This window comes from Rhincodon typus, chromosome 10 (assembly GCF_021869965.1).
Source record: "Rhincodon typus isolate 14 chromosome 10, sRhiTyp1.1, whole genome shotgun sequence".
NCBI lineage: Eukaryota > Metazoa > Chordata > Chondrichthyes > Orectolobiformes > Rhincodontidae > Rhincodon > Rhincodon typus.
The window spans coordinates 41,474,854-41,493,550 of record NC_063341.1 but is presented as its reverse complement, the minus strand read 5'-3'; the positions used below and the strand labels follow the sequence as shown (position 1 = coordinate 41,493,550).

Below are 18,697 nucleotides of genomic sequence, written 5' to 3'. Positions count from 1 at the left end.
ACAGATATAAGCAGGAGATTCAGAAAGTCTCAGTCTAGGGACTGACTTCAAGCTAGCTGGTCAGACCCTGTGTACATGTACACGGTGACACAGGATACCGGCGTCTGTGCAGTTAGTTCACTCATATTAATTGCTTTCTGGTCCTTTGCTGGTTTTTGTATCATTCCCATTCAGCAGGATGCGTGCCTTCTTTTGCATTTTTGTTTGCATTTTCTTTCACTTTTATGCTGAGCCACATCTCCTCAGTTGTCCATGGCTGTTTTCTTCCAATGGAAGTGCAGTTCCCCCTCCCCACAAGGGTATAAACTGGTTTTGCATTGGGTTAAATGCTTCTTCAATCATCCTGATCAGAGATTGTTGATCTGCCAGCAGAGCCGGGAGTGTGACAGTGAATGGAATGACAAGGAGATTGGTGAGATAAATTCTAGCTGAGCAGGAAATTTAGAGAGAGAGGACATGTCAAGCAACTGGTTTTTTTTTGTTCTTCAGGTGGCAGTAAGGAAGGCATAAGGGCAGTCGTAGACTTGTGCAGCACAGACAGCATTATGTGTTTGAAAAAGTAATAACAATTACAGGGCCATAAAGTTTTAACATAGATCATACATCTGAGACTCATGAACATTAGGCTAGGTTTTCAATACAATATAGGAAAATATACTTATTTAATGAAATATAAAAGCTTTTCTGTGATTTATCCTTCTCAGAAAATGCAATCAGAAGCTGTTGATAGTCTGTTTATATTAAAACCTTATTAGTGTCCAGCCCAAAGCCATCATATTCCAGCGAACAGACAAATAGTGGATGTGTGGGTTTCAAGTCAGTAAACTGAATATACTCACCAGCATATATTCATTCCTCTCCATACACCTAACTGATGTGTACAATTTTTTTTGTTTGTTGATACTGAAAGACTCACCAATGAACATAAGTGTGACAGCTCCAACCACCATAATCACAGTCTGCAGGGCATCTGTGTAAATCACAGCCGTCAACCCACCTATCAATGGGAAGACAAAAATACCCATTTACTGAGCAAATAATCCCAGACTGAAAATAATAAATCGGATATAAACATTGTCAAGCTACTCCCTGAAGCTTTTAGATTAATTTAAACTAAGAGAAGTCTTTCTGGAATACTTCAGCATGTGGAGTGCGAGAGAAATTATGCTCTTCCCAGCATAAATTTCAACTTGTTTTATTACATGTATGATGAGAAATTATACAAGGATCTATGAAAGGTTCAACACAGAAGGGCAGATTACCAATTTAATAGTGACAAAATGGGACATGTATGGAAGGAAGGTTTGAGACAGTTCTGTTTATTTACTTAAGTAAAAGGGATTTAAACTCAATATTTTTAACCTCTTCCTTTTATTTTGTTCCTGGCTGGCAGAGAATTTGAAATATTAATCAATTGGACTTCAGCTCTCAAGTGCCTATGTACATTCAGGATACACGTTTATGTAAAATTTTCCCGCCTTCTTTAGTCTCCTGTGCAATGCACCAATTGGATAATAAATTAATGCTGGCCTTTGCTAACACTGATATTGAACATGATTTGATCTTGTTTCAGCTCTGATGCATATGCTGGGTGGTATGGCTAACAAGATTTTTGTCAACTGTCAACTAATAATGCAATTATCAGTGGGGGAAGGAGAGGGGATGAATGATTATCTTACGGTTCTCGAAAGGAGGACAACATTTTATTTTCTTGAATTTATTGTATTTTTTTTGGGTATCACAGTATAATGGAGTTCTACTGGTCCATGATACTGTGTGTTACACTACACAGGTTTGATGCAGAGTCCTCACATAATCTCCGGTGCAATACTGGGAAAAATGCTGAATACAGTTAAGTCACTTTTACTGAGCAGGAGGCAGGGCTGGAGCCATGGGACTACGTTGAAAGATTGTCAAGCACAATCTAGAGGCAATAACAGAGCAACACAGATAAAGGGCAGAAATTTAAAGGAAGTGAAGTTGGCGGCAAGCCGATCGATGTACAACAAGCCAAAATGCATTGTGGGCAGGTTCAAATGGTGCACCTCTCAATGGGGAAGTCCCACCTTCTAGACCTGATGTCCAATCTGATTGGCCGGCAGCATCAGGACTCCATAGCGGGCAGTGCCAGGGCTACAGGTAGGCCTACAAAGGAGGCCCTTTAAGGGGAGGTGATGGCCTAGTGGTATTATCGCTGGACAGTTAATCCAGAGACCCAGGTAATGTTCTGGGGACCTGGGTTTGAACCCTGCCACTGCAGATGGTGGAATTTGAATTCAATAAATATCTGGAATTAAGAGTCCAATGATGACCATGAACCTATTGTCAATTGTCAGAAAAACCCATTTGGTTCACTAATGTCTTTTAGGGAAGGAAACTGCCATCCTTACCTGGTCTGGCCTACATGTGACTCCAGACCCACAGCAATGTGGTTGACTCTTAACTGCCGTCTGGGCAATTTGGGATGGACAATAAATGCTACCTGGCCAGTAACGCCCTCCTTCTGTGAATGAATAAAGAAAAAAAAAGGTCCAATGGATCCAAAGATCCAGGTAAGTCAGGGCCATTTGTCAAGGAGAGTATTGTCAACTTAGGAGGCAGGGTGATCGGGGTTGGGGTGGGAGGTGGTGAGAAGTGGGTTTTAGAATATGTATGGGTAGGACGGAAAGTGGGGAAATTGCTATCTTCTGGGGGGATGCCCTGAGAGGCAAAGGGTATCCTCCAATAATAGTATCTCCTTCCTTCCCACTGTTTTAAAGCATTGTGCCCACTCCTACTCACTGCTCAATGCCAATTGTTTTACAGTGTAAGCAGGACAATATTGAGGTCAATCAGCAAGGGGTGGGGGGGAGCTGAAATGTCTAGTGAACCGTTTTGTAGCCAGGTTTCACAGTCATCCTTTTGTCAAAATATAACACTGCCAGAAGAAGGGAGATTATTTTAAAAATAGTTTTTGAACAATCTATTTTTGGTCCCTTCTTTGACTGCCTGTCATTTTCAAACTGAGTGGGGGAATATACTGTCAAGCCTTTGCCCATTTGTTTCCAGAAATGGCTCCTAGGGAAAGTGCCTCAATGTAACTCTTTCTTTACTTAAATGCACTAGTTTCCTTTGTTTCTTCCTTTTAATGAACTACTTAATCTGGAAATCATCATGAAAGAGAAACTCAGATTTAAACTCATGCCTGACATCATGTTTTTTTACACAGAGAGTGGTTCGTATGTGGAATGAACTGCCAGAGAAAGTGGTGGATGCAGGTACGGTTACAATGTTTAAAAGACATTTGAATAAGTTCATAAATAAGAAAAGGTTTGCGGGGATACGGGCCAGGTGCAGGCAAGTGGGACCAGTTTAGTTTGGGAACACGGTCAGCATGACTGGACTGAAAGATCTGTTTTCATGCTGTATGATTCTGTCTGCAGTGTTCTGTGTATTGGTCCCCTGGAACCCATTGATCAACCATTGATAAAAGACAGAAAATAGATTACAAAATTTGGTGTAGAATGGAATTATAAAGGTGGCGTATTAGGAATAAGATTAGACTTGCTGCATCCAGGGCTTTACTACAGATATCTAATCTTGCTCTTGGATTCCCATGTATAAACCAAATCAAATTGAAAATGTGAGTAATATCATATTATTATGCCCTCATTATGGTGAAATTAACCTTTTGGCAATAAATCAAAAGAGCTAATAAGCAAATTGGCAGCAAGTTCTACGTCTCATTTGCTTTTATTCTCTGTTGCACTAATTTCTTGAGCAAATTCCTGCATTCAATATTTTGGCAAAGATCTGTAGCTCGGGTTGCGGGTGAGGTTGTTGACTTGCTCACCGAGCTGGCTTTTTCTCGTTCAGACGTTTTGTCACCATGCTAGGCTTCATCGGAGGCTCCACTGATGACGTCACCTAGCATGGTGACGAAACGTCTGAACGAGAACAAACCAGCTCAGTGAGCAAATTCCTGCATTTTATTGCTATGCTTCAACTAATTATACTTCTACTATATTCCACTCTACCAAATCTCCTAAAATATTTCCACTTTGCTGTAAATTTATCATGTCCCAAGCTCATACATGATATTAGTTTTGCTCCTCTTTCACTCAAGTAAAAATATTTTTAAATTAAAGCATTTCATCAGAAAATTAAATCCAACATTTGTAACGATTTGTAATCCAATTCAAACTCTACAAACATATGAGTAATTACCTCAAAGTTAATGAAACATCTATTATGCTTGAAGTTTATGCACTGGGTACAGACATCACTGACAATAGAGAATAATTGCTTCTGTTTTCAGTTTTATCCTTTGCTAGTAATATTTCTTTATATCAACAGATTACTGATACATTTTCAATTAAAATGAAATCTGTGTCCAACTGCTTCATCTTTGCAGGTTCTTAGCACCTGTGCTTAATTTTTAAAAAGTTAGCAATGCACATTTTGCTATATTTTTGTTCTGTTATGTTAAAGGAATTACAAATGCGCAGGATTTTATTGAAAAAATATCTGAAGTTGCACTACTGCTAACTATGGAAACACAAGAATGCCCTCTTTCTCTGATTTGTAATACTTAGAAAAAGATTTAAATAAAGTTCAAGCAACAGCTACCTTTTAATTGTACCAAAATCATGTAACAGAACTTGACCATAGGACTTAAAAGTTGTAGTTACAGTCTGGAAAATTGTGACTATAGGTGAAACAACTTTAAGTGAAACATGGTTTCCCATGGGCATCAATGCTAAAGTGAGAGTTAGGTTCCTGTGGACAATTTTTGCTTGGAGAAAATAATGTGCAGGTTGAAATGCTATACTATGTGAGAGGATTCACTATGGTGTATTCATGTGTATTGAAGTATAGGATATTCCTAGTTGAGATTACTTGAAAAATAAAACGAATCACTAAATATAAAAATAATACAGTATAATAATATAGCTGTATAAAAATAGTTTTCACACAAAGGGTGATGAGTGCCTGGAACGTGTTGCCAGAGGAGGTGGTGGAAGCAGACACAATAGCAACATTCAAGAAGCACCTGGATGAATACATGAATAGGAAGGGACTAGAGGGATATGGATCCTGTAAGTGAAGACAGTTTTAGTATGGAAGGGCAAAATGTGTCAGCACAGGCTTGGAGGGCCAAAGGGCCTGTTCCTGTGCTGTATTGTTTTTTGTTCTAGTTATGTACTGCAGAACCTTTCTCAGCAGAAAAGAAACTTCAAAAAATCATTAACATGAAATCATGTGCATCGTACATGTCTATGTTCATAGGTAAATAACATTTAAAACAAAATAAACAAAATGTAGAAGAAATAAAATAAAAATGTAAGTACTAGAAATTAACATCAGAATTCCACTCACCCGATAAAATTTTAATTGGCCAGGTTCCATCTACTGGCTGAAGTCGGTCAGTGCAGAAAGAACTAACTGCACCAATTAACTTCCAACACTAAGTAGGGCACAGGATTTCAGTACATGTTCAGAATGGCAGCCAGGGCAGAAACATATACCGAAGACTTGAAAGGTAAGGCAGGAAATGGAGTTAGGGGAGGGGTGGAGTGAAGACAAGCGTGTGAACCAGATGAAAGCTGGAGACTCTGAATGCAGGAATGGAAAAATGGGGAAAAGGTCTTGAGAGTAAGCAGGCTATAGAGGTATTTTCATAGAATCCTTACAGTGTGGAAACAAGCCATTCAGTCCAACACCGCCCCTCCGAAGAGCATCCCACCCAGACACATCCCCCTAACCCAGCAGTTCCCATGTCTAACCCAATATAGCATGGCCAATCCACCGACCCTACACATCTTTGGACTGTGGGAGGAAATGGGAGCACCCAGAGGGAACACAAGCAGACATGGGGAGAACATGCAAACTCCACTCAGACAAACTCGACCCAAGGCTGGAATTGAACCCAGGTTCCTGGCACTATGAGGCAGCACTGCTAACCACTGAGCTACCATGTATTTTGTTGCAAACAATGCCAAGCTGAAACCCATAAAGTTAAACAAACAAATTGTCACTATTTTATTGACAATGTTAAAGAGAAACAATGCTGAGTCAATTTTAAAATGGAGACATACTATGTAGTAGAGCTTTAAATACTTCTCTTGCATTAATATGTTGAGTGTGCTGATATATTTCAGGACAGTAAGAAGATGACATATGTAAGAGTTCTAACAGATAAAACGTACGCATTGTTAAGACATGGGTTTTGTTTTAAATTAAGAAATAGCTTTTTGAACTCGCTCTGTAAATTGACCAGTTTGACTTTCAGGGGCTAACAGGATCCTTAGAAATCTGCAAACTGTATGAGTGTGTTTTCAGTCAAATGTTGAAAAGCAAGCACGACAAGCATATCTTAACAAGTGAAAGAACAGTATAATGGCGAGAGAACAGAAGCCATATTGCGGATCTCTTATCTCTATTTTCCCCAATGAACGATTTTTTTTTAGGAATAAATCATAAAAGTTAACATGAACTACCAATCCTACATACTTAAACTCTTTAAAGAGATTAAATAAACTAGAATTCACGTCAAATTTTTATCATAGTGACATTTGGCAGAGCTATTACAAGAATTGACTGTTTCAGGCCAAAGAAGGACTCGCTGTTCTTTACCATCCATATATTATCTGAATCAGGCATTTAGTTTTAAGTGTCAAAATCTCCCCTCCCCCTACCGCATCCCAAAACCAGTCCAGCTTGTCCCTGCCTCCCTAACCTGTTCTTCCTCCCACCTATCCCCTCCTCCCACCTCAAGCTGCACCTCCATCTCCTACCGACTAACCTCATCCCGCCCCCTTGACCTGTCCGTCCTCCCTGGACTGACCTATCCCCTTCCTAACTCCCTACCTACACTCACCTTTACTGGCTCCATCCCCGCCTCTTCGACCTGTTTGTTTCCTCTCCACCTATCCTCTCCTCTATCCATCTTCTATCCGCCTCCCACTCTCTCCCTATTTATTTCAGAACCCCCTTCCCCTCCCCCTTTTCTGACGAAGGGTCTAGGCCCGAAACGTCAGCCTTTCTGCTCCTATGATGCTGCTTGGCCTGCTGTGTTCATCCAGCTCTGCACCTTGTTGTCTAGAACACTGTTCTTTTTTTCACAAGCTTACCAGCTTTTATGGTTTATTTGTTGTCTAATGTTATTGCCGTTGCCATCAATAAATTAACTATCAGACTGCATATATATCATTCAAGCTTTAAGGTGTGAATACAGTGGCCTCCAAATCTGGCTTCTTGTGTCTTCCTCACATTTGGTGTTATGCTTTCCAAATGTCTACACCTTAAGTTCTATACTTCTCATCCTGAGCCTTTGCATCTTTCCCTCTTCCTTTAAGTCGCTCCTTAAAACCTATCTCTTTGATGAAGCTGATGATCACCAAGTCAAGTGTATCCTTCTGTGACATCTTGTTAACTTTGTCTGATTATGCTGCTGTGAAGTACCTTGGGATGTTGACACTTGAGGTCTACGTAAATGCAGGTTGTATTGTAATCACTCTATCCATCAGAAAACAGCACTTTTCCCCATCGAGATTTCCTGGTGTTACCCTGAGCACACAGGGAACCAGTACAAGAACTATGAAAAAATTCTCTGCAAAGTATCAGTGTGATTTCAAAGCAATATCAGTATAAGGTTCACCGGTACATTTTCCATACTTCAGAATAATTTGTAGCATAGGGACAAGAAACAATAACTAAAAGTGATACATGGAGCATTTCTCAGAGCGCAGAATTGTTCTTTACATAAATAATTACCAGCTACTGTGTAAAAGGCAGTCACTATCAGCAGAATCACTGTAGAAAGGTAGAGATTCCAACCCAATGCAACTTGGATGAAAAGGGCTCCAGAGAAAATGTCAGTCTGAAACAGGAACACACAAACAATAACAAAAGCTTCAGACTTGTTAATTAGTCAAAAAAATTGGTAATAATTTCCCATCTGATTTAAAGTACCAAATATAGTGACATGAGAAAATTTAATCAAGGGTTTTCAATGATGTCACTTTTGTTAAATGATTTACAACTGTTTACCAACTCCTGCAAATCATTTATTTATTACAATGTGATCTTTATGTGCATCAGTTACTTCTTTTCTGGCCACTTTTGTGGAGCCATCAGCATTTCATACCTTCAAGATCTTTGATCTCCAACATTCCATTTTATTCCATTATGAAGAGATTATGGTAAATAATTTACAGCTGAGTACAGGCAATAGGCTGCTGACCTTAAGTCAAATAACAAAACCTCTCCTGATTGAGGCTAGGAAAATCAACATGGCTCCACACTGCTTTTAGGGTAGAACCATGGTCCAGGCACACCCGAATGAGCAAAATGGGTGAAATTTTATGCCTGGACTCCAGAGAAGAGTTTGGAGGCAGGGAGTGGGTGCATGGAGACCTTTGATCAGGAGGAAGAATGCAGGGTGGGAACGTGTCATTTTACTGACATTCCCCAATCAAGCTTCAGGCAAAGTTCCTCATTTTGCAGTGGCTGGTGGGGGAGTCACCAAGTCAGACAGCTACTCAACAAAATCAATCAGGTTTAGTTGCAAACAAAACAATTTAACGAATGTTTTAGCTCCCATGCAATTCTCATTTTGCACATTTGTCTGAGAGCCCTGACTCCAATTAACCTGCTGGAAAAGCTCCACACTAGAGGAAATTTTGCTTGATAGACAGTTTCCTCAATGGCTCAATGTTTATATTTTCTAATCAACCTGTTCAGAGATTTTATTGCACACCGCTGGAGAAGGTAGGATTTGAACGTGGGCCTCCTAACTCAGAAGTAGGGACACTACCATTGTGCGACAAGACCCCCATCTGGTTTGATGTTTAGATATTTCCAACCAACCTGTTTAGAGCTATTATTACACACCTCTGGAGTAGGTAGGACTTGAACCCAGGCCTTCTGGTTCAAAGGCAGGGACACTACCACTGTGCCACAAGATGCTGTCTGGCTCACTGTTTCTTTAAAGATGACAAAATAGGTGTCAGGTGCTTATAGGTTCTGTTATTACTATTTTAAATGTATGGTTAGGGACCCTTTTGTGGTGCATTGGTAGTGTCCCTGCCACTGGACCAGAGAGGCTTGGGTTCAAGTCCCACCTGCTCCAGAGGTGTGTAATAACATCTCTGAACAGGTTGACTAGAAAAATAGTTTAAGTATCTGGTTGAATGCACTTTTATGGGGTTGTAGTAATAGCAGTTCTTAAGGAAATTTATGAACTGCACCTGTAGATGCTATTGTTACCTGAGGGTTCGATAGTTCTGGACAGAGTAAATGTTCAGTGAATGAGCATGGGGTTCATATGAATTGCAATGAAATATGGAGGGGCTATGGGGATGAGTGGAGGGGCATAGGTTGGTATGATAAGTATGAGGGACTATCAGGGTGGGCAGCAGGCAGAGGTCGCCTTGGGGAATGACTGGTTGGGAGAGGAGCTGTGAGGGGTGAGGGCTAGATGGCCTATAAAATTGTACACAGCAACTGAAATGAAGTCCCAAAGAACTGAGAAAGCCTTATAACCAGTTCACGTTTGCATTCAGCGTCTCCAGCAGCTGTGTCTGACTTGTGTCTAGGGACAGGTGGCTCCACTCCAGCACACAACTGATGCCACCCCGTTTGAAAATTACACCTTTCGATACATGTTCTCCTGAGGTAGATGTGCCAAGCTGGGAAATTTCCCAATTTCCTCAACTACCTCTAATATGATAGCCCAGGTCTTGATTATCAAACACCAGAGCTTGGACTAACTTAACTCTTCCTATTGGTAAAGTGACTGTCCTTTGTCAATTTCACACATCCCTCAGGAAAGAGGCTAGAAGAATCATCAGCTCATCAGTAGTTATGTAAACCAGACTAGAGCACCTCTTGACTGCTGGTTACAAATTGTCAGAAGAAGAAATTTAGGACTGGACCACCGTGGGTAAAGATATGAGGAAACAAAACAGTGAGGTTAATTTAGGTATAATGAAATTAAGGTGAATCATATATAGCAATGAAGAAATAACTCGGTTTGGTGTAACTTATATTACTTGCTAGGTGTTCCAGTTTAGTGCTTTCTACCCATCTGTAAGATTTAGGGCTTTGTCACTTCTTTCCGCGAATGTGAATTGTGCTCAAGAACAAATAGTTTTCTTTTACTGTAACTAATAGCACAGTGCCAGGTTTCAGCGAGAAAAAAATCAATCACGTCAAAATGACCCTGGTTGTTGGTAAAAATACTATATTAGGTCATCAGTGGGAGAAACACTCCCTATCTTCCTGCACACTCGATAACTCTCAGCAAAAGGTAGCCAACTTGAACTGTTTGTGCAAGAATAGAATGCAATGCCATCAGTCATTTATGTTCCAATGTCAATGAACTAGGTCCAAGTAACCAGCACTGTGGGTTTTAATCTGGAGAGTAGGAGCACGTACAAGAAGAAGAGGAAAGAAAGAAATGAAAAGATCAAAAGCTTTAAAGAGAACAGGAAGGCAATAAAAATCAAAGCAGGTGAAGGAATAGATTAAATAAATCACATTTCTAAGGTCTGCAGGAGGGAATGCCTTGTTGTCTTAGACAGGGACATTGTTAAAAAAAACTGCATCAGTGGTACTGTCAGCACAATTGGTGTTAACCTGACATCTTCCCTCCCAGACAACAAGGTGCAGGGCTGGATGAACACAGCAGGCCAAGCAGCATCATAGGAGCAGAGAGGCTGACGTTTCGGGCCTAGACCCTTCATCAGGAAAGGGGGAGGGGAAGGGGGTTTTGAAATAAATAGGGAGAGAGTGGGAGGCGGATAGAAGAGGGATAGAGGAGAGGATAGGTGGAGAGGAAACAAACAGGTCGAAGAGGCGGGGATGGAGCCAGTAAAGGTGAGTGCAGGTAGGGAGTTAGGAAGGGGATAGGTCAGTCCAGGGAGGACGGACAAGTCAAGGGGGCGGGATGAGGTTAGTCGGTAGGAGATGGAGGTGTGGCTTGAGGTGGGAGGAGGGGATAGGTGGGAGGAAGAACAGGTTAGGGAGGCAGGGACGAGCTGGACTGGTTTTGGGATGCGGTAGGGGGAGGGGAGATTTTGAAACTTGTGAAATCCACATTGATACCATTGGGCTGCAGGGTTCCCAAGCGGAATATGAGTTGCTGTTCCTGCAACCTTCGGGTGGCATCGTTGTGGCACTGCAGGAGGCCCAGGATGGACATGTCGTCTGAGGAATGGGAGGGCGAGTTGAAATGGTTCGCGACTGGGAGGTGCAGTTGTTTATTGCGAACCGAGCGTAGGTGTTCTGCAAAGCCATCTTCCCTCCCAGGCTCCTGGACCACCAGGTTTCCTTTGGCTTTACCAGGTTTGCCACCTTACCCGTTGCCACTTCATCTAATAACACCTACTCTGCAGTCTTTAATTTTACTCCTCATACCTTCAGTTGTCTCATAATAATTTCATTCTTGTCATGGAACTGTTTCCTTTTACCATTTCTACTTCTTACTTCACAGGCTTTTGAGTGAGTTTACATGCATGCACATATATGCAAGTTTGTGTCCATGTATGAGCATGTGTGTGTGGATGCACATGTGTGTTTATGTAAGTGTGAAAGTGTGTGCACATAAGTGTACACGTAAGTGTGTGTGAGGGTTATACATAATTGCTTCAATCCTCTTTCCCTTCATTCTGTTGTATTTTTTAAATAATGTCCATCTGTGAAAACAATCGTTATCCTCTGACCACCTCAGAGATGGTGCCTGACTTTCAGACTATTTCCAGCTACTTCTCCTTTCATTCCAAAATTTGCTGCAGTATTTTGCAGTTTTGATGAAATAAAGAAAGATTGCAAAATAGTGAAGGGCAAATTTGGGCTAAGAGAGTGTTGTACATAGAAGACTAATGTGAAAAACTTCACTGCAAGAATTGCAAGTGAACTTTTGAGATTGATGTTGAACTGAAGCAGTTCTTGTGATTTCAATATGAAACGTGGAAATCTAACTTAGGTACCATGGTGCTTCTCCGAGCATAATCTAACGACAGGAATATGAGACTTAGTGCAGGAATAGGTCTTTTGGCCCACCATTCAATACAATCATGAATGGTCTGGTAGTACTCTCAACTCCACTTTCCTCTCTGTCTCCCATAATCCTTAATTCCCTTGTCTACGAGAGATCTTTCTAATTCAGCCTTGAATAAATTCAACAATCCAGCTTCTGCTGCTTTCTGGGGATGTGAATTCTAAGCTGATAGCCCTTTGAGAGAAAAAAAAATTCTCAATCTTTATCTTAAAGTAGATAGCTCTTACTCATAAACTCTGTCTCCTATTTCTAGACCTTCCCACAAGAGGAAACATCCCCAAGGTATGCACCCCAAGAAGTCCTCTCAAAATCTTATACATTTCAATAAGATCACATTTCATTTTTTCTATACTCCAACAGGTACAAGCCCAAACTGTACAACAGTTCTTCATAATATAATACCTGGGAAGAAGGTGTTAATCAAGTGAACTTTCCTTGAGCTGCTTTCAATGCAATTATACATTTTTGTAATAGGAGTTGCAAAACTGCAACAGTACTCAAAATGCTTTCACCAAGATACCATCTCAACAACAGTAAAAGTTCCCTATTTTTATATTCCATTCCCCATGTAATGAACACCAATATATGATTTGTCTTCCTAATTACTTGCATGTTCACTGTTTGTGATTCATTTAACAGGATACCGCATACTCTAGACCACCAAATTTTGCCATCTCTCTCCATTTAATCTCTGTGCTGGTTTTCTATTCTTCCTACCTAAGTAGCATTCATATTTCCCAATTATATTCCCTCTGCCAAATTTTTGTCTACTCAGTTACCCTGACAACACAGCATTATTTCTCCCACTCACCGATATCTTAGTGAACATGTACAGGATAAGAGAAAGCACAGACATGTAGATTCTGATTCTCTGTCCTCCAAACCTTTTCTTCAAATACTCGGGCATAGTGACCACACCAGCAGCAATGTACACAGGAACAAAAACCCAGCCAAGTGCCACGAGAACCCAAGAAGCCTAAAAAAACAAGAGAGGTATTAGAAGTCAGTTCTCTGCTTGTGTTCAGAGTAATATCACATTGATAAATCATAATTTAAACCCTGCTAAAGAAATGTAAAATTTCCATTCAGTTCACAAGGAACACATGGACATTGTTAGTTTCTTTTCCAACTCTTCCGTAAACTGAATATTGAATGTGTAATATATAATGTGTGTTATGGGGATTATTTTATATCTTGTCCAGTGTTCAAAATCATTTAATTTTTAAGAATAAACAATTAACTGTTGAAAAAAAAAAGTGGTTGTGAGCAGATCCTTAAACAGAGCCTTCCAAACCCACGCCCACTTCCATCTAGAAGGATAAGGGCAGCAGGAAATTGGGAACACCACCACCTGCAAATTCCCCTCCAAGCCACTCACCATCCTGACTTGGAAATATATCGCCGTTCCTTCACTGTCACTGGGTCAATATCCTGGAATTTTCTCCCTAATGGGTCTACCCAGAGTACAGGGTCTGCAACAGTTCAAGAAGGCAGCTCACTACCACCTTCTTAAGGGCAACTAGAGGTGGTCAGTCCCAGGAGTAAATTTTTTTTTAAAAATTGCTTTATTTTAAACCAGTGTGCTGCCTACTTTAAGTTTCACCTTGAGTAAATGTGAGGCCACAGGCAGAATCTTACAGGGGACTGAGTGACATAGGCTTTAATGAGATTTATGGACAGAACTGGGCAATAGGCTTTACTTTGCTGCATCTCTTATCCGTCTGCCAAATGGTGAGGCAAATTTCTCACCAGGCAGCAGCGACTTGCCAGTTAAGGGGGAATTACAATTTGTAAACCACCTTATTAACAGCACAACTCACCTTGTTAACATTCAGCTTTCAATCTTATAAATCTGCCGAACAAACTGGATGTTGAGAATTCTCCAGATAGAAATCTGAGCGGTTTACCTGATGGCTTCAACTTGCCACAGGCTCTAAGGGGGCCTCTGTGTTGCTCAACACCAAAAGAATCATCTCAGAGTGAGAGTCACAGTCACTAGCTGCACATTCCGCTCTTCCAAGGACACTGGCATCTGACATTTATTGAACCCTTGCATCCATCGTGGAATCTCTCTGATCCACTTGCAGTCTGCTTAGAAAGCACAGACTCATATTGCAGGGCATACCAGTCACTAGCATCGACAGGCTGGGGCAGGGACACTGTGTACTTGGACAGGCACCCAGCTCATGGATTAGACCAGGCTGTATCTCAGGCCTGCTTGCTTAGTGCCTACTCACATAGTGCCCACCTGCATATTCCCAGCATTCTTGCCTTTCTAGGCCATGCCTGCCAGGCGGAACTGAAAGCTACTGTATTGACATGTTCCTGCGTGCAGATGCAGAGACAGCCCGCTTGTTATGCTCATCAACAGTGATCTGCCTGGTGTGCGAGGGTGACACCTTGTTGTACGGCACACTGAGATGTCAGTCTAACCCCAACAGAATGTGCCAGCTGCCCGAGTAGCAAACACACTGCACATTCATTCAACCAAATAGCCATGTCACAAACTGGTGGGGATGAGACCTCAGTCCATTTGGGTGGGGGGGGGTGGTGCTATCAGCCATGTGGTGCTGGTTCCTTCAGTCAGGGGCACAATCCGCGCACAGTCCAGCTGCCTGGCCATGGTCAGTTGTCTGCTCGGGCCAGCTGTAGTTGGGGAATACTTCTGACTGCAGCCTGGGGAGTAGGCCATGGTCAGTCTGCCCAGGCCATCAGAACCAGCGAGGGGAATTATGTATTGTCAGTGCCCCATTTACCATTCATACAGAGTGAACGTGCTCTGACATCAAACACTGGTCAAAGTAAGACTGCACTACACCACTGATGCTTACAAACCTAACATTATTGTCTCCGTGATGAAAAACTTAGCAGCAATGACTTCAAAAGGAGGTGAGAGCTGGCCAAAAGTGTCCCACCACTTGTGAAAATTCCAAGGATGTAGTGGGATGAGGGGAATATTGTTGCATCATTTAAATATGACAAAGGACTCTAATAATTGCAGTGCAAAGTGGAGTGGTTAATGTGAATGGTGTGGAATGGAAGGGGTTCAAAGCCCAGCAGGCACTCCCTTTCAATATAATGTGTTGGTCACGCAGCCACAGGAGTACCTTCACAAAGTCAGGCACATGCTGCCACCAGGCCTGTGTTTGCGTGGGGTGGGGGGCTGCTCAGGATGTGGTTCTGCAGCTTGGTATAGTCTGGGAGTGAGGGCTGCTGCCTGTATGGTGCAGGCAGAGTATCCCCCATCATCCTGACATGTTGTGCTCTGCACAACTGCAGCAGGCAGTGAGATGACGTAAGGCGTCAGCTTTCCTGCTCCTCTGATGCTGCTTGGCCTGCTGTGTTCATCCAGCTCTACACCTTGTTATCTGAGCTAGACAAAGCCTTCCGTGTGGATGATGGAGCTCATCTGCATCAGGCGCTAACGGCAGACAAGGCCTGAGTGACATGCGGTTCTGGGAAATGTGAGTTGGGTGCAGAGGACTGGACTGTCAAATCGTCATTGACTATAATGCTGGCATTTTGTTTGCATCATGGGGGTGGGGAATTTCAGCTTCTACCAATTTTGTTTGTGTTCGTTTTGAGTGGCTCTAAATAAAAGCCCATGCTTGGAATTATCCGTTTGCTTCCCTATACATGATGTTCCCCTGCTGGATAATGACAATTCCAGTGGGCAGTGGGCAATGGGGAAGAGAGTAGCAGTCAGTTAGACAGGGTGTTCAGAGGGAATGTAGCTATGGACAGGTAGGCGGCCTGGGGGTTTAATAGCAAGTAGGGTAAGAGAATGGGGTTGGATATGTAAGGGAGAGTCAGCCATGACAGTTGTGTGTCATAAGGAGCTTGGCTTTGTGGTCATTGTTGGCGAGGGGCAATGCTGCATTGCCGATGCTCACCTGGGTGCATGTGGCCTTTTAAAGACATCACCTCAACAAAAGATGCTGGTCTTTTGGTGGTTATCCACCGCATGGTGAGTTGTACTGGGAACACAGTAGGATGGGGATAGAATTGGACATGAGACACACGGTAGGTTTGCTAAGAAATGGCAAAGAAATCAACTGAGTCTCACAGCAGGAATCCCAACAAAATATTTGACGCTACTTGTACTTAGCCAAAAACTGTAAGATTCAGCCCACAGTGATAATTTAGTGTCCGCTGTGACAAAGAATAAATATTTTTGTCTTGTTTTAACTTGTGGGCCATCCTTGAAATTAATTCACTATTTGTAAAATTTCAGAAAAACGAACTGTGGACAGAAACTTGATCCAAGTTTCTCGAGCAAAGTATCAAGTTTAGCTCAATCGTTAGGAAAGTTATCAGGATCAGCTCATCTTTAATTGTAGGCAAAAGGAAATTTTTGCTAATGCTGGAAATGTGAAACAACATTAGAGGATACCGAAATAACTAGCAGGGAAGAAATAAATTGATCATTCAGGAGCAGCAAAGAGGTATTCCCTATCAACTTTCCATAAAAGCCTCTGATTTACAGGGCAAGAGTGCTTAGGAATCCATGATAGTCTGTCCATGTCTGCCAAAGATTTGTTAGAATATGGTGCAGGAATCACTCATTGTCAGTGAAGGAAACAATATAGACAATTTTGTAAATGATTGGAATAAATCCAGTGGAATATATTAGTGTAATATCAGAATAAATTAGTTTATTATTCACTTCTCTTTTACAAAAATGAGCTTTGGACTCCAAGTTAGGAAGTGATAGCTAACTAAGGGGAATAATGATTCTAACTAATTCGAGAAGAGTTTGGTAACTTGCAAATTTTTAATTGACCGTACTATACCCTGTTCTACACAAAAACGTGTGAAATTAATCTAATAAGGTGTGTTAGATGAGTCATTCCGAGCAAGACTGTTATTGTATTGGGTGATTTTAACTGCCCCAATATTGACTGGGACTCCCTTAGTGCCAGGGGCATAAATACAGCAGAATTTGAAAATGCATCCAGGACAGCTTCTTGAAATAATAATAGTAATAATGAGCCTGGCCAGGTGATTGAGAGTTCCATGGGGGAGCATTTTGGGAACAGTAATCATAGTTCTGTAAGTTTCAATATGATAACGGGCAAGGATAAAACCAGTTCTAGGCTGAAAGTGATAAATTGGGAGAAGGCTGATTTCAACAGTATTAGACAGAAATTAGAGGGAGGGTGGTTGTTTGAGGGTTAATCCATGGCTAAAATGTGGGAACCTTTTAAAGGCCAGTTGATCAGAGGTCAGGACCAGTATGTTCCTGTGATGATGAAAGTAAGGATAAGCAATATTTGGAAACCTTGGATGACAAGGGATAATGAAAGTTCAGTCGAAAAGATAAATAAAGCATAAGTAAGGTTTTGAAAACTGAAATCAGACAAGGCCCTTGAGGAATATAAAGGAAGCAGGCAAGTTAAACAAGGAACTAGGAGGCCTAAAAGTGGCCGTGAAATGTTCTTGGCAAGTAGGACAAGGGGAATCCCAAAGCATTTTACAAATATATCAGGAGAAAGAGGGTAGCTAGGGAAAGGGTAGGTCCACACAAGGACAATGGAGGGCATTTATACATGAAGCTGGAGGAAGTGGTTGAGGTCCTTAATGAGTACTTCGCAACAGTATTCACCAAGGAGGACATAGATGAGGGTAAGGTTGGGGAAGGGGTATGTTGATATGCTCAGGCATGTCAATAGTAAGGAGGAGGTGGTTTTGGGTATCTTGAAAAATGTTAAGGTAGATACATTCCCCAGGCCTGATGGGATCTATCCCAGGATAATGAGGGAGGCTAGGAAGGAGATGGCTGAGGACTTGCTGAAGCATCTCTTTAGCCATAGTTAAGGTCCCAGAAGAAAACAGGCAATGTCCTTTCTTCGTTTGAGAAGGCCAACAAGGATAATCCAGGCAATTATAGATCAGCAAGTCTTACATCTGTGGTAGAGAAATTATCCGAAAAGATTCTTAGGGACAGGATTTACTCACATTTGCAGAGGAATGGACTTATTAAGGGTAGTCGGAATGGCTTTATGCTGGGGAGAGCTTCTCACAAATTTGATTGAGTTTTATTTTGAGGAATTAATGAAGATGATTAATGAGGTGGGGACAACTTATGTTGTCTACATCAACTTCACTAAAGCATTTGACAAGGTTCCTTATGGCAGGCTTGTCCAGAAGATTAAGTCATGTGAGATCCACAGCAAGTCGGTAAGTCGGAAACAAACTGGCTTCATCTTAGAAGACAGATGGTAGTTGTGGAGGGGTGCTTTTCTGACGGAGGTCTGTGATCAGTGATGTTCCACAAGGATCAGTGCTGGGATCTCTGCTGTTTGTAATATATATAATGATATGAATGAAAATGTAGGTGGTCTGATTGATAAGTTTGCATATGACAGAAAATTAGTGGAGTTGAAGATAGTGAAGAAGGTTGTCAAAGAATACAGCGGGATACAGATCAGTTGGAAAGTTAGGTAGAGAAAATGACAGATGGAGATTAATCCAGACAAGTGTGAGATGATGCATTTTGGAAGGACAAATGCAATAGGAAAGTATATAGTAAATGGCAGGACCCTTAGGAGCATTGACATACAGAAGGATCTTGGGGTGCAACTCCACAACTCTCCATAGCAACACGAGTGGATCAAGTGGTAAAGAAACTGTACAGTATGCTTGCCTTCGTCA

General features: G+C 41.6%; 1 protein-coding gene across 3 annotated transcripts in view; it reads right to left on the bottom strand.

Annotated features, from left to right (window-relative positions):
* The window catches only part of slc5a9 (solute carrier family 5 member 9), an 85,355-nt gene that overhangs the window by 56,304 nt on the left and 10,354 nt on the right, over window positions 1-18,697 (bottom strand). For 2 of the 3 annotated variants that reach the window (XM_020530822.2, XM_048602367.1), the window contains 3 exons: window positions 12,855-13,019; window positions 7,756-7,861; window positions 917-997 (listed from right to left, as the gene is read on the bottom strand). In XM_020530822.2, coding sequence (XP_020386411.1) covers window positions 917-997; window positions 7,756-7,861; window positions 12,855-13,019 — 352 coding nt within the window. The remainder of the gene's footprint in view (window positions 1-916; window positions 998-7,755; window positions 7,862-12,854; window positions 13,020-18,697) is intronic. The other variant, XM_048602366.1, reaches the window with a different exon arrangement.